At 36.5% G+C, this 25,621-nt stretch overlaps 2 gene segments (V, D, J or C); both read left to right on the forward strand.

The window, feature by feature from the left end:
* The first annotated feature begins 14,563 nt into the window (after window positions 1–14,563).
* On the forward strand, window positions 14,564–15,027 carry LOC127186579 (Ig heavy chain V region 186-1-like). The segment is given in 2 exon segments: window positions 14,564–14,615; window positions 14,699–15,027. Coding segments are annotated over 2 exon segments (375 nt in total).
* Window positions 15,028–21,775: 6,748 nt separating this feature from the next.
* LOC127186580 (immunoglobulin heavy variable 3-72-like) lies at window positions 21,776–22,344 on the forward strand. The segment is given in 2 exon segments: window positions 21,776–21,848; window positions 22,004–22,344. Coding segments are annotated over 2 exon segments (387 nt in total).
* The last annotated feature ends 3,277 nt before the right edge of the window (window positions 22,345–25,621 follow it).

Raw genomic sequence — 25,621 nt, forward strand, 5'->3', positions numbered from 1 at the left:
TTTAAATTTTCTCTACATTTAGGATGATGTTGGAGATTGTTGTTAAAGCCATTATCAGTGACCAGCAGGACATATCTCATATTAGCTAGGCACTCCTGAGACATTTTTCGAGTATGAGTCTAAAGATTATACATTTTAGCCTAATGAGCTATTAGCCTACATACCTGCAAAGTAACCTATGTTTATATTTCTTACGCAGAGATAGAAAGAGCAAAAAAGTGCTCTTGGTAAACTGTTTTCCAATGAGTTGGCGAGAAATTTGTTTCCTGGACATTTTCTTTTCTTAAACAAGTGAATTAGACCTATACTTATTGTCCACAATTCCTCATCATTAGCTATGGAAATGATCCATTTATCTACACACCTCAAAATCCTGAGCCACCATCACCCTGCTTCACTCTCATGATAGTCTGTTCTATCAAGAACATGGATGACTGTCTCAATGACAGGAGCATAGTTTATACCAACATGTTCTCTACTCCCATGTGAGTGATGAATGGATTTTTGTCCTCTCACCTCTTAAGTATAAGATACCCAGGTACTCTGGATATTTTATTACCTGGGTCTCTATTGACTATCTTGTTAGATAAATATTTATAATGATGAAGGATTTTATTATCCATCAGTTCAAAATATCTTGATAAAGGGAGCATGAACTGAAGAAATGTTTCAGTTCCACTGGACTATATCCCCTCCGTGAGGCGTTTTCTTAGGTAGTCACTAAAATAAGCAGATCCAGCTCATTGTGAAAGGTCCAATCACTAGGCAAGTAGTTCTGTCCTATATAAGAAAACCATATAAGAAAGCCAGAAATCAGTGTTCATTTATTGCCTCTGCTTCAGTCCTTGCCTTCACATTCCTGTCTGGTGTTTCCACTTCGGTTTCTCTAGAAAGAATATAAAATGAAACAAATATTCTTTTAACCGAGTTTTCTTTGGTCATGATGGTTATTACAATAATTGAACAATGTTTAAGCAATAACCAGAAGTAGTAGGGGCTTTGCATGCTTCCTGTGTAGATGGTAAGAATAAAGGAGAGCAATTCAGACACTGAGAAGTTGTTCCCTGTGCTAGCTTGTCTTTTGTGAAATTGACACAATCCAGAGTAATCTGAGGGGAATGAATCTCAATTGAGAAAATATGTTCATAGGATCTGCCTAAAGGAAAGATCTGGATGAACTTTATTGATTAATTATTGATATAGGGCAGCATATTCCATTGTGAATAGATCTACCTACCATAGATTGTTTTAGAGACTCAAAGAAAACACAGTGAACAAGCCGTGGGGAACAAACCAATAGGCAGCACTCCTGCATGGCTTCTGCTTAATTTCTTCCCTCATGTTTCTGCCCTGCTTTCATCATTGATGAAGTACGACCTGAAAGTAATAAGTTAAAGTAAATCTTCCTCAATTGATTTTAGTTATGCTATTCTTTTATAGGAGTTAAAATATAAGTGTGTCCCTGCCACCCTTTTGACATCTTTACCTTGTAAATAGGCTTCAGTTGTGCAGAGTAAGGCCTGATGTCTCTGTATTGCATTCTATTAATCAAAGAATTTCTTGTCTGGGCTCTTGTATTTGATCACAATTGTTCAACCAAGTAGGAAATGGTTTACCTTAGACTTGGAGTACAGGCTCAGAGAAACCATAAGCTTCTGATAGAAATATTTAAGCAGTGACTTGCATAGACTTACCAAAAGTACAGAGCAGATGGTCACCTATGGCCTTTCATGACAGGAATGTTCAGGAAGAGATAGCAGTGTGTGTTCAAGAGCCAGGTAGTCTTCTATATAATATTAGTTCACCTAATTATCAGTATCCTTGTAACTTAATCTGAATGTTTCCTTTGCCTTGATTTCATTGTTTGTTTTACACTAAGTCTTTTCTAATGGAAAAGAGTGATGAGTGTTGCAGAAACATGGTGTTTAATGTTCCCATTTTCTCGATGATCTTGAACTGATTTGAGAGTACGTGTTCTGTAATTTTTGATTGCTTGATCTTATTTATGTTGTTCAGTTACAAAAAAGTGTGATAAGCTGGTTTCCCCTCAAATTGCTTTCTCCCAGTGATTACTAAATTGATACAATATTATCAGTGCATCTCATTCCTAAGACACGAGATTGAAAGAACTATACAGTCCATGTACAGTTTTCAGTAAACATATTTTCATCCAAGTAGAATACATATCTAAGGTCCTATTACTGGAAGAAAAGGTCAGAATATATGCAATCTCGTATAAATTGCCTCCATCAATATCTATGAAGTGAAGGCCACTCTGCTAGAATTCATGAGAGGCCTCATAGTGCAAACTTAAAGTCTGTGTCCTTGACATGGCTGAGCACTATTCAGAAACGAGTCTCTACAGTTACATATGAGAAGCAGACACCCAGACAGGAGTAGCCCTGCTGCAAGAGGAATGTAGGGCACCAGGTGGTGCTCATAGTACACACAGCAGAGACTTGAAGAACAGGTGCACACAGATGCACCAAGGGAGTTTACAGACTCCATCAGGATTTCCTTCTTTCACAGAACTTGATATAGCCCAGTTAAGCAAATGAACCCTCAAGAGACCATTCCCTAATGAGTTGTAATGTTTTCCCTGAGAGACCCAAAGCAGATGTAACTATAAATCTCCAACAATATATTTTAAACCTAAATCACTCTTCTGGGAATGTCACAGAAATAGAAATGCCACAATTCACAGGATCATTTTGTCATCCCAAACACAGTTGCTCTCCTAGTGGAATCAATTCCTCAGTTGAAAAATTATGAAGCAACAATCTTTCTCTTAAGGATGTTTTGACAGTCTTTTTATGGTGTGTGTTTGCTTACTTTGAGAACATTAAATAGTGACTTGATTTCTCAGGTTGTTGACACGAATATGCCCCCCAAAGGCATTTTAACATAGATAACATATATGTATATGTATAATACATACGTATGTATATGTATGTGTAATATATAGGTGTGTATACATATGTGTATATTCATTGACATTCTAAGTGATTTTATCATTAATAAAATATATTTATAAAATTATTTTTAATTAACTCTAAGGGTTTACTATGCTTCAATACTGGGCTATTACTTCAAACAAACTGATACATATGTGCATTTAGCTTAATTTCCTTTATGTTAAATCTTCAAAAACTATAAACATTTTATTCTTTTTAAAAAAGATGGTAAGGTAGGTAGACTATACTATGGACCAACGAAAGAAAGAAACAAACAAAGAAAAAAGGAAAGAAAGAAAGAAGTAACAATTTTTATATTTTCTTACAAAGATATTCATACTGTCATTGCCACAAACTCCCTAATTTCATATCTCCACCTTTACCTGTAAATGCTTTCCTTAATGTTTTCACATAAAGCATGACAGGGAAATACAGTTTTGGCACCTCGTGAGATAAAACACACCCTTAATCCTGCAGCTCTAGCAAAGAAGCCAACCCTTGGACTTTCAGATGTTGCCAGTCAATAACCAGCACTTAACACAGACTACATAGTCATTGTGTATTTTTGCATCTATGTTCATAAGGGAGATTGGTCTACAATTCACTTTCTTTGTTGGGCTTTCTGTAGTTTAGTTATTAAGGTGATTGTGGCTTTGTAGAATGAGTTTGCAAGAGTTCATTCTGTTTCTATTTTGTGGAATAGTGTGAGGAATATTGGAATTAGTTCTTCTTTGAAGGTTTGGTAGAATTCTGCGCTGAATCCATCTGACCAAGGGCTCTTTCTGGTTGGGAAATTTTAAAGACTGCTTCTATTTTCTTAGGGGATATAGGACTATTTAGTTTGTTTGCCTGATCTTGATTCAACTTTGGAAAGGGGAATTTATCAAGGAAATTGTCCATATGTTTTATATTTTCATATTTTGTGGTATATAGGCTTTTAAAGTAGAACCTAATGATTCTTTGGATTTCCTCGGTATTTGTTGTTATTTCTCCCTTCTCATTTCTAATTTTGTTAGTTTGCATACTCCCCCTTTGCCTTTTAGTGAGTTTGGCTAAGGGTTTGTCTATTTTGTTGATTTTCTCAAAGAACCAGCTCTTGGTTTCATTGATTCTTTGAATTGTTTTCTTCATTGATAACTTATTGGTTTCAGCCCTGACTTTGATTATTTCCAGCCATCTACTCCTCTTGGGTGTGTATGCTTCTTTCTTCTCTAGAGTTTTCAGGTTTTCCATTAAGTTGCTTATATGCGATGTTTCCAGTTTCTTTGTGAAGGCACCTAGTGCTATGAATTTTCCTCTTAGCACTGCTTTCATTGTGCCACAAAGGTTTTGATATGTTGTGCTTTCATTTCCATTAAATTCTAGGAAGTCTTTGATTTCTTTCTTTATTTCATCCATAACCCAGTTGTCATTGAGTAGAAGATTGTTCAGTTTCCATGTGTTTGTAGGCTTTTTGTTATTTCTAATGTTGTTGGTGCTCAGCTTTGGGGCATGGTGGTCTGATAGAATGAAAGGGATTATTTGAATTTTTTGTATCTTTTGAGGTTTGTTTTGTGACCAATTATATGGTCTATTTTGGAAAAGGTCCCATGTGGTGCAGAGAAGAAAGCATATTCTTTTTCATTTGGGTAGAAATCTCTGTGAATGTCATTTAGATCTATTAGATTCATGACCTCTGTTAGTGTGATTATTTCTCTGTTTAATTTCTTCCTTGAGGATCTGTCAATTGGTGATAGTGGCATGTTGAGGTCTCCCACTATTATTGTGTTGGGATCAATGAGTGATTTAAACTTTAAAAGTATTTTTTTTACAAATGCAGGTGCCCTAATATTTTGGGCAAAGATATTTAGGATGGTGATGTCCTCTTGGTGGATTTTTCCTTTTATTGGGACAAAGTGTCCGTCTAGATCTTTCTTGATCGATTTTAATTGAAAATCTATTTTGTCAGATATTAAAATGGCTACTCCTGCTTGCTTCCTGAGACCATTTGCTTGAAAAATTTTTTCCAGCCCTTTATTCTCAGTTAATGTCTATTTTTGCTGATGAGATGTGTTTCTTGAATGCAACATATTGAAGGATCTTGTTTTTGCATCCATTTTGTTAGCCTGTGCCTTTTTACTGGGGACTTGAGACCATTAATGTTAACAGATATTATTGACCAATGGTTATTGGATTCCTTTATTGTGGAGTTAGTGGTAATTATGTGTAGCATGTCTGTTTTGGTTTTGCTGGTGTGTGCTTGTCAGTATTCTGAATTTTTTTGGGTGTGGCTGCTCTCGTTGTGACGATGTTTTCCTTATACTATTTTATGTGGAGCAGGGTTAGTGTTTAGATAGTGTTTAAATTTGGTTTTGTCATGGAATATCTTGATTTCAATCATCTATGTTGATTGAAAGTTTTGCTGGATATAGTAGCCTAGGTTTGCATCTGTGGTCTCTTAGAGTCTGCATAATCACAGTCCAGGCTCTTCTGGCTTTCATAGTCTCTGTTGAAAAGTCAGGTGTAGTTCTGATGGGCCATCAGTTATTCCTCTCAAACTGGCCTGGATAAAACATTTAACAGGGGCTGGTCTACAATGCCAGAGTTTTCATTCATTATCATCATATCTGGAAACATGGCAGGCTGCAATTTGAGTTACAAATGAATAATCCATTATCTTAAAGGTCAATATTATAAAATTTCTCAATGAGCCCACCCCCTAATTAGCACTTTTTTATTAAATCATATCATGAGATTTATGTCAGACACAGCCAGTTAAGCTGATATTGTTCCTAATTCTTGACTTAGAAAAAAAAAGCTTTAGCTCACCTATTGTGTGTGCTTTTCTTAGCCCCAATGTTCCCTATATCATAGCCACAAACAAAAGCATCCTAACCTAACCTTACTAAAAACCTACTTCTCCAAATTCTTTCCAAGGTTGGTAGTCATTGCTAGCAGTCTACATCTGTAAATTGTTTCCATTGGTGGTGGTTCAATCACTAATCCGCCACAGCAGCATGCTTGAAAAAGGTAAAGCACTATTATTATAAGTGCCAGTGATACTGAACATTGAGGGGCAATAAGCCCCCTTAGAGTTTTAATACAATTAATAAATTATGAAGAATATGCAGGCTGTAATAACAACATGCAGAGTGATTCTTGATAGCAGAATAAAAGCCTCTAGAAATGTAGTCTTCAGGTATCTGATTGTCTGAGACCCAGACATCCTGGTTGAAGTAACCAGTATGTCAAATTCCATGAGTTCTAAGCCATCAGTTATTCCTCTCAAACTGGCCTGGATAAAACATTTAACAGGGGCTGGTCTACAATGCCAGAGTTTTTATTCATTATCATCATATCTGGAAACATGGCAGCATGCAGACAGACATGGTGCTGGAGAAGTCACTGAGAGGTCTACATCTTAATCCATGGGCAGCAGAAGGAGACTGTGTGCCACATAGAATTTATCTTGAGCACATATGACCTCAGAGCTGGCCTACATAGTGACACATTTCCTCCAACAAAGTGCAGTCTCCTAACGCTACCATTCTCTATGGCTGGGCATTCAAATATATGAGTCTATGGGGGTCATTACTATTCAAACTACAAAATCATGTGCTCAAGACATCAACATGATCAATTCAATAATTATATTCATGTATCCTATTCAAGTAAATCATGAAAAGATGAAGTAGACATCAACAATACATTTCCACACTATCATCAGTGTTAGACATTTGGTTACTAAAGTCATTATAACATATATATATATATATATATATATATATATATATATATATATATATATATATACACTTATATAAATAAATTTTTATATATGCATAAACGATGGAAACAGAAGAAAAGGAAATTAATGTTCTATACTGTGTCATTTTCTGATTCAAATATTTAATGTATACTAATTCAACAAAATTGAAATGTAAATAGCACCTCTATGATCTGTAGTGTAAAATTGGCACATTTTGCTTTTACACTATCACCTCGTTTCCCACCCCAGTCTCTGGAAATCAGAAGAATACTTCTCATATTTAGGATTTTCTGCTTTTTATGCTCCTTGTAACCCTAGTCAGGCACCATTTGTCTTTATGGACCTGGATTGTCTCAATTCATGTAACTCACTCAAGCTTATCCAATTCTACTCATAGGACAGCGTTTTCTTCAAGGCCACATAATAGTATTTAGATAAAATCTCATTTTAGTCCATTAATTCTGCCATAAATATCATGATTAATGTTCCTTTTTAATTTGATTGAATTTTGATAATTTCATAAATGCATATCATATGTTTAATCATAAACATAACCCACTTCTCAGGGCAACTTTTAGAGTATCACACTCCACAAACCTCTCCTTCTTTCATAAACTGGGGAATATTTCATCTTGATTTCTGTGAATAATCCTGTAATTGTTGCACTTGATGATATTGACATCTCAGATGCTGAAGGCTAGGAAAGTTATGGAGATGCTGTATTTTGTTTGTTGAAGGGAATACACCAGTATAATCATTCTTATCTACACTCAAACCAGCAAACACTCCTAATCTGTACATTACCATGAGCACTTTCCATCTCCCATTTCTAAGACATTATCCTAAAATGTGTGATGGGCATTTCCTTCAGTATTTAGTTTGTATTTCAGTGATGATTGAAAGTTATATTTTTCTTTGTGTTTTTTAATGTATGAAAATATTTTTATTGTTCTTTCTTGAGATAAGGTTTCTGTATGTAATATCCCTGGCTATCCTAGAAGTTTTTTTGTAGAGCAGGCTGGCCTCAAACTCACAGATATCTGCCTGTTTCTGCCTCAGGAGTGCTGAAATTAAAGGCACGAACCACCCCATCCAGCTTTAAAAAAGACTATATTTATTTATTAAAACAAGAAGAGAGCACAAGATCTCATTATATATGGATATGAGATACCATGTAGTTGCTGGGAACTGAACTCAGGACATCCAGAAGAGCAGGCCGTGCTGTTAACCAGTGAACCATCCTTCCATCCCTGAACATATGCAAATATTGATTTTTAAATGTCTATCTAATATGCTTAACTATTTATTTGAATTTTCTGACTGAATTGTGTTACCAATATATTAGACTAATAACTATATGAACTATACACTATAAACACTTTCAAATACCAATACCAAGTGGTCAGTTTGAAATCACTTAAATACAACACCTGAATGTGTTTTATACATATAAGACTTGACTCAATAAGTTGTTTGTTTGCATATATATATATATATATATTACAATAGCCACCATTGACTTGGAGAAGCAAAATAGTTTTGAAGCAATTGGTGATAAAGGCATGTGGTATGTTGGACAAAAAATGATGTAAATATATTTTAATGAAAATATTAATTAAAACATTTTTAAGGCTGGGTGTTTTCTTCACTTTTCAAGAGAAGTTTGTGCTGTGCTTTTTTCAAAATTGAACATGTTAGATGTTACTATCACAGGTGTGAACCTGTTATGTTTATTATTCCTTTTTATCTTCACTTAATTTGAAACCACATAATGGACATACTTAGAGGATGTGAGTGTGCTTCCTGAATGTGCAAATGAAGAAAGAAGATTCACACTTAACATCGATGTGGCCCTCCCATGATTGGCATCTCGGCACTGATTAGAATAATAAAAATGATAATGAATCAAATACCCAGTTAATAATTGTTTATTTACTCTTGCATCTATGCAGATGAGAGAAAATGATGAAAAGATATTCTACTAGAGATTCATTCCAACATTATAACTACCTAGGACAAACTTCTGTAGCTATAGACCAAGGGCTCCTTGCTTTGCATCCCTTTGGACTATAGTGGAATGGAATGTTTACTCTGTAATAAGATATCTGGGAAAGTACACATTGTTAAAAAGGCACTTTAATTCCATGATTAATCTTAGCTTTTAAATTTTGAAACATAGAATTAACACATTGACAATTTGGAGAATATCATTTTATTTACATTACCAAATTATATTAGGAAAGCATTAATTTTTATGTGGAATTTTAAAAAAGTCCTGGTGTATTTGTATATTTTTAAATTCTTATTAAATATTACATATACACATTCATAATACTACACACATGTAAAATAAAATACCTAGAGAAAGAAGCACCATGAAACAATAAAGAGGTGTGTGTGTGTGTGTGTGTTTGTGTGTGTGTGTGTGTGTGTGTCTGTCTGTGATGAATTCATGGTGTTTTGGCTATTTCTGGTTGCAGCCACGAAGAAAAAATCTTTCCTATCTTGGGGAGTCTAAAATTCTGAATGTAAATAAATAACTATTATATCTCTATATCAACTATAAAACATCTATCCAGACCTAAAAACATCTTAACCCCTAAACAACTAAGTTTGAATGTAAAACAAAACTATCTTGTCTACAGCACCATAAGAGAGTTGAGAAATAATATAATTAATTACCTGAGTATAAGGCAAGTGCAAGTTAGAAGCATCTCAAATAAGATGACAGAGATAGTTTGCTCTCTGAGCAGCCACCCTAAATTCTGTGTAATGATGGATCATCTTATTTATCCTTCTTGCCCAATATATCTGAGAAACATATTTGTGAGGCAAGAAGTATTAAGGACTTGCTTACCGTGTCTTGGCATAGTTTGGCCTTTGATTCTGCCTGCATCCAAGCTTGCCCATTTTTAGGCAGAATTCTGTCTGTGATAGAAATGACATTTTGACCAGTGGTTTGTTTGTCACATTTGAAGCCATCTCCATAAGGAAGTCCTTTGACGCTCATTATCTTCTGTGAGGTAGGCTGTGTGTTGCCAAGAGTTAATCTGCCTCATTGTAAATGTACCTTTGAAATAATAAAAAAAGCATCTGGAAATACAATATTCTGTATGTCTCAGAGGTTTCTGAGAATGAAGACATTGCTCAATTATGAAGAGCACTTCCTGCTATTGAAGAGGACTTGAATTTGATTCCAGCACCCCAGATTGTCAACTCATAACTATTTGTGCAACTGCTCCAGTTGCCCTGTCAACCTCTTCTCACCTTCACCTTCATCTTCACTAGTGTGCACACACCAAGAAATGCACAGGAACACATAATGAAGACAAAAGGCAAGATACTTAAATAGTGTGAAAACCTACTAGCTCAGAGAAGCAGAGAAACCACCCAGCTGATATCCTTACTCAGCCAATGTGCCAACAGGATAACGCCTTTTTACTAAGTTCACACCCTAGAAGGAAAAAGCTAAAAGCCAAAATATCCTCCTCCTCCATCTCTTCTTTCTCCTCTTCCTCCTCCTCCTTCTTCTTTTTCTCTATGCTATCTTAAATAGCCTTCTAAATATCCCTCCTTACTATTTAATTCCTATCACTTGGTTTCTTGTTCTACTTCCTGAACTAGAATTGACATTATCAAGCTCTTGCATTCAAGGTGTGTGCTAGAGCTGAACCACAGCACAGGGATTTGTTAACAGAAAACAGAAAGCTCTTTGGATGAACGTGTGTGTTTGAGCTGAGCCATGCTAATCATTATTTATGTGATGAAGGTGAGACTGAAGGGAGAGAGGGTTGTGGTCAGGCTGTAAAGTGAATTAATTAATTAATTAATTAAGAAGAAATTCCATGTGTGGTTTCTGGGAGAAAGAGTGAAACTAAAGAAAAGTACGAATTAGCAAAGCTGATAAATCCCAAAATATTGCGAACATGTAAGTTGACAGTTTTTGACATGAAGCCAGAAAACTGTCTTAATATATAGAAATGCAGTTTTTCCAGAATGGACTTGATCCATGGACACTGTTTAGGATCTGGGGGGGGTAATTAAGAGGAGTAATGTACAGTGTATATGAAGTGTTAGCCATCCCAGGCCTCAAATATTTTCTCTTCTCTAAGGATCATAGGCATTGTGCTCACATCTGAACCCACTATATATTACATAATTCACTTTCTCACTCTATAGCCCTCATTCACTTCTGTTTTTTGATTTTGACAAACAGAATGCAAATCTGACCCCAGGCTCCTAAAGAGCTGTACGATTCCCAGGGAGTTCAACCTTTGCTTAGCCGATATCTTCTCCAGGGCATCAGGTCATGACTGTGAAACTGTGCAATGCCCCTGAAGGATCGATTTACCATCTCCAAGACAATGCCAACAAAATTCTCTACACTCTGCACCTGAAATGAGAAAAGTGAGGTTTGAGGGCACAACCACTTATTTCTGTGCTAGACACACACTGACAGTGTAAACCCATAAACATCACTGTGAGTCCCCTCGGGACCACTAGGGGGTGCACAGCACACACAGAGCACAGGTCACCCTGGAATTATAAACACATAAAAGAGCACTCTCTTCAGGTCTCTAGGCTGGCTTTAATCTTAATTTCCCAGAAAATGTCTCTAAATGTTTGTTCCTGGGGAAATTGACATTCTCAAAACATTTCACATGTTTCTGCTGTTATCTAACAACATGAGGCAGAGTCTAACATGAAGAAAATTCAAAATGACAGCTATGGGATTATAAATGACTTGGTCTTCATCACTAAAATCACACGTGGAAGTTCATGGAGTTGCCAAGTTCCAATTTTCTCATATCCAAGGCAGAGCCTTGGTGTCATTCTTGATTAGAGTAGCACTCCTATTGATTGACCAGTCTAAGCATTCACAGTGCTACTGTGTGTGGAGGTCAGCAGCACTCCTAGTTCATTCATATAAACATTTTGCCTTTTATGTCTTCTTTAGTCAGGTTCTTCTAGGAAATATTACTATGGTTGTCACAGCTCTGTGCTATTTATGGGCAGTTTGAAAAGTGGCATCTAATGGTCATACAGGTCCCACAGCGATGTCCCTACCATTAATGAAACATGGCTGTCCTTTTGAGCAAAATTGACAGTACTAAACTTATTATTTCCAATTAATCTGTTCTTTTCTGCCTTGATGTCCATCTTGATTGCACATACTAAGAGGAAAGGCTATCTATATGTGCTTTGTGAATTAGAAAGCTCTGTTGGCCCACTGTTGTCCCTTGCTTCCTAATAAGGACACAGGAACCTGGCAAAATTCCCATCATAGAGTGATAGGAATGGTGGAAGTTAGCCAGAGGTTTGAAGGCATGTGCACCATACTTTAACATGCATATGAAAAGGAGAGGTGTCAACCATGGAACAGCATGGATAAGTGAAGGAGACATATGGACAATGGATCAGTATGCATGGGTAAAGAGGATATGTGCACCATGGATCAGTATGCAGAAGTAAAGGGGAAGTATGGACCATGGATCAGCATGAAGTGGTGAAGGAGGCATGTGGATCATGGATGATCATACATAGGTAAAGGTGAAATGCGGACCATAGATCAACATGCATAGGCAAGGAAGATGCATGGACCAATGGATCATCATGCATAGGTAAAGGAAATGTGTGGACCGTGGATTAGCAGGCATAGGTAAATGTTCAAAAAGGAATCTCCTTCTTAATAGAGAGAACATATTTTTGAAACTTTAATATTACGTTTTGTTTTATTGGATGTAAAAGGCAAACTATCAGAAGCAAATTTATATTTGATTATTTTTGAAATCTGAGTTGATTAAAAACATACTCCATTTGATTCAGGAGCAAGTCTCTTTTTCTTCTACCTCTTGATCTTCTCTTCCATCCATTTTCATTATTTGTAACAGTAGCCAATACCTAGTAATACTTTCTACCTTGGAGCCTTAGTGACTACCTGAGAGTGAACACTAAGTTTAATGAAACCTGAGCTTCACTATTCTTCTTTACCTCTTTTATGTTCTCATCCTGAGTGTGGTAGCATCCTACTTTCATGAGCCCTTTCTCTCATCCTACTGCTACTTCTGAAGACTCTGTTTCTTGGTTCTGAGCAAGCTTATCTTCATATTCACTGGGTTTCTTGTAAGAGAGGCTTCTATTATTGAAGTTAGGATCAGCATATCTGTTTCATAAATCTAGATATTGAGGAGGCAGCTTGCTGCTTTTGTCAATACTTTATACACAATCAGTTTATTCATATGTGAATGAATGTGCTTTAAACATTGATTTTGTAGGTTTTGTGTGAACATGATATCTTACCTGTCTGGGCCATATCTAAAATGGTGACAGCTAAAGCATGTAATCAATCTATATCTGTGCAGGTTTGCATCAATTTTCTATAGCATTCCTGGAAAAGGAAAATCCACTTTAGCTAATACCATATTCATCCTTGAAAAAGACTAAATAACAAATAAATACATCATGGAAAACCCAATGTCCATGTCTTAGACCTAAAAAACCCCATACAACAGGTAGACTACAGGATACCAGAAAAAATCCCATTTGTGTCAACCCTGATGCAGTAGAGTGCTGCCAACTTTGTGGTGCTCACACCTCACAAAAAAGAAGGACCCTGAAGACCAGGTGCAGAGACAGGGCATAAATGTACTCCCTTCTCCATCCAAGGGCCTGTTGACTCAAAAGAACCATTTAGAGGACTGTCCTGTATGGTAGAGTTTTCTTGCTGTTGTTTTCTGAGGAACTCAAAGCAAAATTAACACATAATTCATTGATCTTAGTTCCTTTCAGCTACATCACTTAACTGTCTATGCTCCAAGGCACACAGCTTTGGGTCATAATCTGAAAAAACACTTCTTCCTCATGAGAATAATTCTTGGGATTTACAGAGACTGAGGTGACAATCACAAAAATTTTCTTTATGTTTCTCTTCTAGGTCCTCTATATATGTTGTGTAGCTTTTTTTCATATATTTGTGAGACTCGGAGGCTAATTCACAATCTCTTGTCTGAGCTTAGGATCATTTTATCATACTGGGTTGCCCTGTCTGGCCGGATATGAGGATTTGTGACTAGTCATTTTGTAAGTTCTAATGCCGTATTGATAACCCTGGTAGGCCTGTCCTTTTCTTTTCTTTCTGTTTTATTTTATTATTTTATTTTTATAATTTACTCATTTTACATCCTGAATGTTATTCCCACCAATTACATCCATTTTCATAATAGTGCGGTGAGTTCCTTATTCCTTAGAGATGAAAATTTCTGCTGTGTTGTAAGTATACCATGTTTTTCATAAACACTTGTTGACACATATATGAAGTTTGTTTCTACATTTTCATGCTTGTGCATAGTTCTGTATAAGTAACCATTTCATTGTACATATTTTGGAAGCAAGTTCACTCTTTGTCATTTGTGTAATATTTTAGTAAGTAAACTGATAGAAAAAAAATTATAATTTTATGTATATGAAACATTATCAATTCATAACTTAGGAAATTTCCAGATAACATTATCCTCATTACAACCACCAACAATCAATTTTGTCACCAAGAATAACAGATATCTCATATTGGGATTCAATTTTAAATTGAGATATTAGGACTGAACGTCATATTCACAAGATCTGCACAGGTCTCAGAGAAGGTTATTCCCTGACAGAATTCAGTTTTTGATCTCAGCATCCTGCTGTCTGACCCAGGTGTCCTCTGCCTCCTTCCTCTTCAGTTGTAGGATGTCCTTATCTAAGAAACCCATGCTCATGAATATGCAAATCATGTGAGTCTGTGTTGGTAAATACAGGGATGTGCACACCCCACAACAACATATGATCACTGTCATCTAGACATTAACTGAGTACACAGGACCTCACCATGGAGTGGAGCTGGATCATTCTCTTCCTAGTGGCAGCAGCTACAGGTAAGAGGATACCAAGCTCCAGACCTGAGGAGGGGCCATACACTCAAATGACAATGACATCCAATCTGCCTTTCCCTCCACAGGTGTCCATTCCCAGGTTCAGCTGCAGCAGTCTGGAGCTGTGGTGGGGAGACCTGGGGCCTCAGTGAAGTTGTCCTGCAAGGCTTCTGGCTACACCTTCACCAGCTACTATATGAGCTGGGTGAAGCAGAGGCCTGGAGAGGGGCTGGAGTGGATTGGAAGGATTGATCCTGAAGATGGTGGTACTAGGTACAATCAGAAGTTCCAGGGCAAGGCTACACTGACTGCAGACACAACCTCCAACACAGCCTACATGCAGCTCAACAGTCTGACATCGGAGGACTCTGCGGTCTATTACTGTACGAGACACAGTGTTGCAACCACATCCTGAGTGTGTCAGAAACCCTGGAGGAGCAGGAAGCTGCTCTGGGACTGAGAGGCCAGAGACCGTTAGGCTGAATGTATGCTTAGAAATAGTCCTTCTGAGTATCCCTGTGTCTGTCATTTCAGTCATATAGGGTCACCTTCCCTAAAGGACAACTGGGAATATAGTGATGCTGATTCAGGAAACATCGGCAATTTGTTTTCATAGTATACGCAGGTTTTAATTTAGTTTTTTAAATGACACAAATTTGCAAACACCCAATTTTGTATGTCAATAAGTTTTCTCCTTGTGTTTAATTCATGAATGCAGCACAGAAACAGAAAACCAGACAATTAACATGATACATGTCATTTTTCAGGTTCAAATACTTAATAAATATATATTGACTAAGCAATTTTGAAATGTAGATCCCAAAAGTATAGTACTGAAAATCGAGACTAGTGCTTTTCCATTGTCACCTCCTCTTACCATCACAGCCTCTGGCAGTCAGAAAAACACTCTTCATTCCACTCATAAGACAGCATTTTCTTCATCTCAAGGTCAGTGAACAGTATTTTGATTAATTTTCATTTTCTTTATCCATTCCTTCTTCAACACAGTGTTTAGTTTCTCCTTATCCTCTTTTATTACAGCTTCTTCACATTATACCTGTATTCATGTGATTTAATCATATTTAACAGGTACACAGATCACTAAAAGCTAGATTTCCACAGCCCACAAATGCCTCCTAACTTTATAATGACAAAAAGTGATGCTGACTCATAAGGCTCCTAAAGTACACCATACTTTACCTGTTCTTACCAGTGAATACCGCCTGTGGAATGATTACCTTTTACTTTAAAAAAAGACAAACGAGGGCTGGAGCAATGACTAAGAGGTTAATAACACTAGTTTCTCATCTATATGACCTGAATTCAATTCCAAGTGACCACATGGTGGCTCACAACCATCTACTCATTGTATTAGCACTAATGTTTGAGCTGCATGGTATGCTATGGGGTCTTCACTGTATGGAGTCTGCTGTTTTGGCAACAAGCTGGGTTCATTCTCAGATATCACTAAGGCCAGAGTGGTGGAATTCTAAGCAGGTAAAGTATGCAACTGTATCATGTGATCATTAGCCATGGGTTTCATAAACTGAATTGTCTTTGTTACCACTACTGTTTTGAAATTGATTGAACCACTCAAAATGGTTTTCATGTGTTACAAATATTTCAAAGGAAGGTTTGCTATCCTGAGGATGATAGCAAGTTTTAGTTTATATTATTTTTGAAATTATCCTTTTCCATCCCCATTTGAAACATATAGGAGGATGCATGGATATTGCCAGAATCTGATACTTATGCTCCAATATGTTGCCATATTTCATCAAATCATCAATAACATGAGAAGTATTAGCAATAGCAAAATTATTTTTAGTAGTTGAAACTTTTATTTTTATTAACTGATAAAAGAGTCAAGGTAGAAGAAGCATTTTCAATATCTATCTACCTGAATGCAACGTATTGTAGATGTTCAACAATGTTGAAAAATGATCATTGGAAGGGAGCTTGTGAGAGTACTAATATGAACAAATTTATTTCAAGTCTTTATAACAACTTGTCTGCTTTGGCTATTTATTGCTCAGTGAGGGCTGGCAAGCTATTGGGCCACTGTGTGGTTGTTTCATTGCCTGATATATAACGGGTTTGGGGGGGGTTCCTGACTTTGTTTATGATTCTCAATAAACAGGCTCTCATATATTATAACCAAAGGTACAGAAGGTAGGCAGTGATAATTGCTTTGAAAAGAGCTTTCCAGTTAAAAGGTCTCCTTTTATACATGGTTGACATATTGTCTATTATTCCTGTACTAAGTTGACTCTCAACACATTCTCTGTTATTTTTTGGGATCCTTAAGTATGTCAGTGGGGACCATTCTGTGCATGATTTTGTGATACCTCTTTAATGACTGAAAATATTCATGCCAAAGAAGCTTTATAAAGGTGTCTTAGTGGGTGAGCCCCAGAGGGCACATTGATAAAGCTGTGTTTGTTTCTCTTAATTTTTCTCTTGACCTGGCTATCACACAAATAAATGAGATTCATATTACTAAACAAGCTTCACAGCACAAGAACTGAGGAGATATTACTTTATTCTTAACCCTCTAAAAGAATTTGGCTTCCTTTGAGTAGATTTTCCAGAGATACTTGTATTTTCTATCTTTTATGCTATGTCTCTTCTCTGTGATACCTTTGTGGCCATCTCCCATGGCTGAATTCCCTATTTCTTCATCTAACTTTGGTTTATTTTGATAAATGAGTCAGTTAGTCCCTGCTATTCAAACTTGTCCCAAGCATTCATGGCAACTGTTCAGCATTGTTGTAGGACAGCATCATTAAGGAAAATCTGTACTCTTAATTCAGCATATTGGCCTTAACCTAGTAACTGATCCTTGGGAATATTAACAACTCTAGTCCTATTGCCTTCTTCCATAAGTGAGGCCTCATCTTTCTACAATGCCAGCCATTGTGAATGGAACTAACTCTAAAATGGCTGTCATCAAATCTCTACAATCTTCTGGAATTATGTGATTCTGTTTGACCCAGTTATTAAGCATCTGTTCGATGTATGGTGAGCAGTGTAAGCCAGAAGACATTATTGCCTCTTTAACCCTTGTGAAAACTTCCGCATGTGTAGGTTGCCAATCATGTGCATGATAACCTTGTGGATTTTCCTCATCTCCTGGTAGCTCCCTTTTCAAGACTGAGAAAACCATTTTAGTTTTTTTACACAGATATAATCTTCTTAAAAAGTGATGTAACCATTGAGATGTAACGAGAATAAATTAATAAAAAAATTTTTAAAAAGTGATGTTACATATTCTGACAATTTTTCTTCTGTTTTAATCTTAGAAACATTATTCTTGTTATAAGCCTTACTAATTTCTCTTCTAAAGTTTGTTTCCAATTTTCATATTTTCATTTAACTTTGTCTCTGATACCCTAGCATTTTCTCAGCCCAATGTAAAAAAAATTTTTCAATTTTTTTCTTTAATGTTTTTTTCTTTGAGGAAGCATAGGAAGAAAAAAATGACTATTAAAGTAAAAATATTAGACACAGTAAGTAATACAAACTCTCCCTTTCTCCTATGTGTATCATGGCATCATTTAAGAGAGCATTTTATTTTCGTTTATTTTTTTCCTTTTCTTTTCTTTTTTTTTTATTAATTTATTCTTGTTACATCTCAATGGTTATTCCATCCCTTGTACCCTCCAATTCTTCCCTCCCTCCCATTTTCACCTTATTCCCCTCCCCTATGACTGTTCCTGGGGGGAATACCTCCCCTTGTATATGCTCATAGGGTATCAAGTCTCTTCTTGGTAATCTGCTGTCCTTCCTCTGAGTGCCACCAGGTCTCCCCCTCCAGGAGACATGGTCAAATGTGAGGCACCAGAGTACATGAGAAAGTAATATCCCACTCTCCACTCAACTGTGGAGACTGTTCTGACCATTGGCTAGATCTGGGTAGGGGTTTAAAGTTTACCACCTGTATTGTCCTTGGCTGGTGCCTTAGTTAGAGTGGGACCCCTGGGCCCAAATCTGCCTATCATAATGTTCTACTTGTAGGTTTCTAGGACCCTCTGGATTCTACTATTTTGCTATTCTCCCATGTTTCTCTCATCTAGAGTCCCAATTAGAAAATCCAAAAATTCTATCTTATGTGTCTTTCATCTTTTTTTAACCTAGAAAATATTCTTTTTTAACCTCAAAATCTCTTGTATCTCTTGGTTAGTAATTAATATTTAATATATGCTTGCTTTAAATTTGGCTCAAAAATGGTGGAGTTGGTTTTACTTGTAATTTTCATATTGCAACTACAGAAATAACATGGTTTGCTGTCTATGTTTAAATTCATCAGAGTGTATCCTGCAACATGAGAGAGAGAGATGGGGGGACAAAGATGACAGTATGTGTGTAATGTCTAAACCTTAGTTCTATTTAATCTTGTGAATATCCCTGTTTAAGAGGCTGGTTCTCTTTTGAGCATTGACCAGAATTAGTACTGTTCTGTTGTTAAATATATTTCCCTCATTATTCTCTAAGTGTGAGGACTGATTTCTCACTGGGAAGCTATATTATTTCAACGTAGTTCTACATACTTCATCTATATTAACATTCTAACCTAAGGCTTAGGAAATATGGAAGAGAGAAAGGAAAGGACATAAAAGGCACAAGATGGAAAGGAGTGTTGTGAAAGCTTGACTTTTTGTCATATAAACAAACAATGGACACTTGGTTTAAGGAAGTATGGTTTCTTGGAATCAACCTATACAATATAAAGCTAGGCAAAGTTGCAGTGTAGATAGGAGAAAGGTTCCTGGGGCCCTATCCCTGGAAGACAAACTATTGATAGAAAACTGCTGCTAAGAGAGAGGTATTTTTGTGGGTATGGAATCTAATAGGGTGCCCATGTCCCAAAGTATGGATCTGCACACATGAGCAAATCTGCAGACATAAATCATGCTGGATTATTATTTAAATGAAAAAAGGGTCACAAGAACTTGGGAGAGATAAGTAGGGGTGGTTCCAGGAAATGGCTGAAGAAGGTTGAAGGAATATGTATCATTTATATACATATAAAAATGTATGTATGTGTATTGTGTATATGTCACATATAAGATATATAATGAAAAATTCCAAAATATTGTTTAACAAAACTATTTCAAATCTATGGTGGCATACCTGTCTTGAGTAACTTTTAAATGCACCAGTATATATGATCATACTGGTTTAAAACCAAGGAATTAAAAATATTTGAAACCAAGGCCATGATGTTAGTGAGAAGATGTAAAGTATGTCTTTCTATGCCTGGGTTACTCTACACAAAACCAGAGGGGCAGAACAACAGAGGCCTTCAGAGAGAAGAGAACCATAGGCAGGGAATCTCTGTGAAAAGCTGGAGATCTAAGAGAGTGTGGGCTTCTAGGGGGATATGGGAGGGACTCTAGGTGAGGCTCCTAGTAGCAAGGGTCAGGGAGACTGAAAATGATACCCGCTAACTAGACACAACTAGTAGAGTGAAGAGAACACCAATCATCCCACAAAAGCTTCAATCAAAACTTTACTCTACTCTGCCTACAAGATGTGTAGGAATAAAGATAAAACAGATATCGAGGGAATGCTCCAAACTCAGACCCACCCCATGGGAGACAGCCAACCCCTGGCACTGATAGTAAAGCTATGCTTGCACACAAATGCTAGGCAATGGTATCCACTGAGAAGCTTCACCAAGCAGCTGTTCAAATCAGATTCTGAGACTCAGAGCCAAATATTGGGCAAAGACTAGGAAGTCTTATGGAAAAGTGGGTGAAGGACAAAAGGACCTAGATGTGACAGGAGATCCATAAGAAGACAAAATTAGCCAAACTCACCAGGGCTTAGAGGAGCTTGTGAAGTCTGAAGAGCCAATGAATCACCATGCATGGAATGGACATAAACCCTCTACACAGACAGAGCTGATGGGCACCTTGGTCTTCATGTGGGTCTCCTAGTAAGGGGAAGGGCAGGTGCTGCTTTCATGGACACTGTTGGCTGCATTTTTATCAATTCCTTCTGGTGGGGCTGCATCACCAGACCACAAAGGAAGAGGCCATATTCCTTCCTGATGTGACCTTATGTGAAGATGGGGGCTCTGCTTTTCTGAGGGAGAGGAAAGGGGGAAAGATGGAGGGAGGTTGAGACTAGAAGGAGAGGAAGGAGTGGAATATGATCTGGGTGTAAAGTGAATAATCCAAAACAAATTTGAAAATACTGTTTTTAATTTTCTAAACTTGCAAGTGTAATTGTACAGACCATATTTATGACATTTCTATGATCCATTCATTAGTTTATTAACATGTAGGCAGATACATTTCTGTAACTATTTTGAGTAATTATTAAATTTTACATTTTACCATTTAGTTCTTTTAGAAGTCATGACACTATTGTTGACAGTACCTATACTATTTATCCCTTCCACCAATAACGACCAAAGGCTGCTCATTACATACACTGGCAGCATTTTCTGCCATTCATTTTCTGGATATTATCCATTTTTTACTGGCTCCAGATTAAAATTCAAGTTAAAATTACTTTGGCTTCATTTGAATACTTTTAATTAAGTATTGAACACATTTAATATTTACTATAAAACAGGAAAGAACCTTTCCCCAGTATATATTTGATCAATATTTGTAGCTAGGATCTAATTTAAACTAAAACATTAACCCAAATTATATCAGCAAAGAGAAAAAGTAACCACAGATGATTCACTGAAGAGGAAACATAAATGGACAAGACATATGTGAACCAAAGTGCAATATCCAAAGACATCAGAGGGAAGAATATGAAGTGTGTCATTACTCCATCTCACTTCAGGAAGGATGGTGTTCTTCACAAAAATAAATGTCATATCTGGTGAAGATAAAAAGAAAAGATTCTTATATACTGCTGATAGGGAGGCAAACTATCTAATTCAAAATAAAACACTGGAAGGTTATTACATAAATATAATAAACAATTTCATAACTTTGTTACTGCTACCTGTCCCATCCATTTCATCCCTGCATTCTGTAATGATAACTGCAGCCTCTATTGCTTCAACCTGTGCGCTGATGATATAGCAGGAAGACATGCAAATCGGGCCCCACTCTCCTCATATAAATCAGTCTAAAATGACCTGTAGCTCTAGCAGAGGGGTTGGGTCCTAAGTTCCCAGGTCTTCCCAATCAGTGATCAGCACTGCACATAGGCCTTTCACCATGAAGTTGTGTCTGAACTGGGTTTTCTTTGTAACTCTTTTAAAGGGTAATATATTTTGAACAACAGAGATGCTGAGTGTGTGAGTGTATAAGAGTAAGAGAGACTGTGTGTGTGTTCATGTGTGCATGTACACATGTGTGTGCATGTGTGTGTGTGTGTGTGAGAGACAGTTTCCTGACCAGAATTCTCTACAATTGCAGGTATTCAGTGTGAGGTGAAGCTGGTGGAGTCTGGAGGAGGCTTTGTACAGCCTGGGAATTCTCTGAGACTCTCCTGTGCAGCTTCTGGATTCACCTTCACCGATTACTACATGGAATGGTTGCGCCAGGCTCCAGGGAAGGGAGTGGAGTGGGTTGCTCAGAGTAGAAACAAAGCTAACAGTTACACCACAGAGTACAGTGCATCTGTGAAGGGTCGGTTCAGCATCTCCAGAGACAATTCCCAAAGCATGCTCTACCTTCAAATGAACAACCTGAGAGCTGAGGACACTGCCACTTACTACTGTGCAAGAGATGGACACAGTGAGAGGACTGTAGTTTGAGCCCAGACACAAACCTCGTTGCAGGGGTCCTCAGCACCAAAAGGGGGCGCTCAAGGCCAGAACAAGGATGCATTCCTTCTCCATTACTAATTTTATCAGGAAAGTTATAGTGATCTTACAATACTGGAGCTATTATAATGCTGTGTCAATACAGAAGTCTCTACATTCGAAAGTGGCAACTGAACCGAATGTCTGGCCTATAAGAAATTGTAATGTAGATGCAAATTTCTAATTGAGAAGACATGAATCCAAACTACTAAAACCACCAATATGACTTATTTTCAATTATGTGTTGCCTTTAGACACTTTTTTTTGCAGCTTGTTGAGCAATATTTTAATGTGATGAAATTCTACCATAGATGGTACTTCCAGGTTTCCTTTGAAAACACATTACATTCTTATTCTAAACTAAGAGTGTGGAGCTTATTACTGCAGTAATGCACTTCCAACATTGGAAATTTATTTGTGTGATATAAAGTTATTACTTTTAATATAATGTAAGGTGAGGATTTATTTATTCAGTATGGTCATTTATAAAAAAGAATTTCCTAATTTTTTATAAGAAAGCATGTTCTATTATACAGATTACATGAAAATACTTTTAAAGTTCATTTTTATGATGGAATTGTTTACACAAACATTGACAAAATATAAAACACTGCCAGGTTTTTACATAATTCAATAACTTAATGTCATTAAAATGAGTTTTTAGTTCCTTATTAATTTTAAATCATGGTACTAGCTGAATATCTTTACTTTAATTATTTAATTTAATTACTGCTTCTTTTCTAATATGCTTTCTAAGGTTGAAGACTGGTTTCCTGTGTGTGGAACTTACCCACCCTGTATTATTCCCTGCATAAACATCTCTAGAGTTACATTTTGTAATAGTTTTGTGAAAAAAACAGCAATATGAGTTCTAGGCTTGCTTCAGTTTTGCTGTCACAAGGGTTTTCTTCAACTTCTGGTTCTCCTGAATTGCCTCCTCAGTTCTTGGATCATAGGAATGCACATCACAAAGGGAATTTATAGCTTCTGGGGAAAAGAACCCTTGTTTTGGGCATTTTGGGAAATCACTCTGTCTAATGAGCTATATGACAGGCAAAGTTGTAAATATCTTCATGTCTATCTTATAAAAGACACAAACAAAATGTTTGGTCTCCCTTGTGATTTGTTTTTTTAGATTATAATATGATATAATCACACAATTTCTTCTTCCCTTTCTTTCCTGCAAACTTCACCTAGTAGAAACATGCTTTCTTTAAAATTGATTCACTTTTCCCTTCAGTTTAAATTTATGTTACAAAGAGAAATTTCCTTCACGAGTGGGGAAACTACATCTATCTGTGGACAGTGGCTATAAGGATAAATAGTTAGAGTATAGGTAAATTTTATGCTATTTAGAAAAGTGGCAGTTTTATGTTTCTCCTAGATCTATGACTTAAGTAACCCTGAGTCGCTGGCTAGGTCTCCAGTATCAGGTTTTATTTCCTTTGTGTTCAGAAGACTTTAAGTCAAAATGACATTTGCTTATCATCTTCCACTAAAAGTATTCTTAAATTTGTTTCCAGTATCTTTATCAGAAGTCTGTTTTACACAACCTTGTTAGTTTATTGTTGGTCCAATCTTCTGCTAAGGATACTTTGAATAATTTTAGTTTTACAGGAGTATAAGAGAAACATCTCCTCACACAAAAACTCGAAGTTTCTCCCCATGCTCCAGGCTCAGTAAATGAACGTGAATCATGTTGTGCACATTTGGGTCACTGTCACTGTCTTTAATATATTCCTTGATGTATTGAAAGTCACCAGCTCCCTTCCACATTCTGTCTCTTAGCCAAGACTTGCCACAGCAGTCTCTATAAATGGTAGTATTATTCTCCGGTATCTTAGCATATTAGCTGAGAGTCTTGCACAGAGCATGCATCAGGCTTCATGGTCATATTCTAATAGATGGCCTCCTAAGAGAGCTCTGCCAGACTAGCTGTTACATTACACACTGCAGTGCATATTTCACCAGATCTTAGGATAGAAGGACGTTTCTTGTTTGAGGAATGTTGCAAGAACATTTTTATTCTGTGCGGTAGGAGATTTCAATATCTTATAAAATAATTCCTATTTGTGGATAATGGATTTCCCTGGTGATGTTGTCTTTATCTAAAATATGTATGAACACTAAAATTTCTTTGTGGTCTGTATTTTCATTGTATAATTTATCATTCCTCCTATTTATATTTAAAGGAAATTTTACTGGAAATGGCATACTTGAATTATCATCCTTTTAGCTATATTTTTACCAAATGTTTTCCCTTATGTAATGGCATTTTAAGAAATCTTATCCATTGCAAACTTGAAATAAAACAAAACATCTAGCTACTAGTTTTCATTTTTCTTCTTTTTACATATTTTTCTACCAATATCTTTTTAAATTAGATTTTTATAATGCATATTCTTTAATGAACTATTCAAATTATCCTTCTTTTCAATTTCACTGACTGATGTTTACAAAGTGATATTAAGATACCTGATTCTACTGTAAGTCCTCTTGTTCCTTTCTAGATAGTGTGTAGATCATGGAAGTATCTTAATTATCTTCCTCATCATATTCTTACTTTTTTTCTATTCTCTATAGTAGATACATTTTCAACATTTTGTTGATGTATGTGTGTAGTGTATGAGTGTGTGTGTGTGTGTGTGTGTGTGTGAGAGAGAGAGAGAGAGAGAGAGAGAGAGAGAGAGAGAGAGAGAGAGAGAGAGAGAGAGAGAGAGAGAGAATCTCTATGAGTCCTTCTCAGATTCCTGGATCTGAGGCTAGGGGCTTATTATCAAATTGATTCATTTTCACATCTTTGTTGCTGAAATGTTCTATCCCTTGTTTTTAATCATTTACATTTTAGATTTTAAATATAACCATTTTGTCCTCAATTGTTGCTTCTCTTACCTCACATCTCTTGTCTTCTCTTTCTTTCTTCCATCCTTCCTTCCTTCTTTCTTTACTTCCTTATGCCCTTCATTTTTCTTTTTTTTTTTTTTGAATTTACCTGTTGAACTACCCTGAGTTTGCTACTTATTTTAATAGAAAACATAGGGCTAATTGAAAATGCCACTGCCCTCTTTGGATAGAATCTTCCCAATGCTTCCCTTTGACTGTATCTTCCACCAATTTGCTTCTGACAGGTTCCGTCATTTACACTGTGGAGATTCTACCATGATTCAGAATTTCTGAGAGTCCAGTGTGAGGTGAAGTTTGTGGAGTCTAGGGGAGGCCTAGTGCAGCC

Source organism: Acomys russatus, unplaced genomic scaffold, assembly GCF_903995435.1.
Source record: "Acomys russatus unplaced genomic scaffold, mAcoRus1.1, whole genome shotgun sequence".
Lineage (NCBI taxonomy): Eukaryota > Metazoa > Chordata > Mammalia > Rodentia > Muridae > Acomys > Acomys russatus.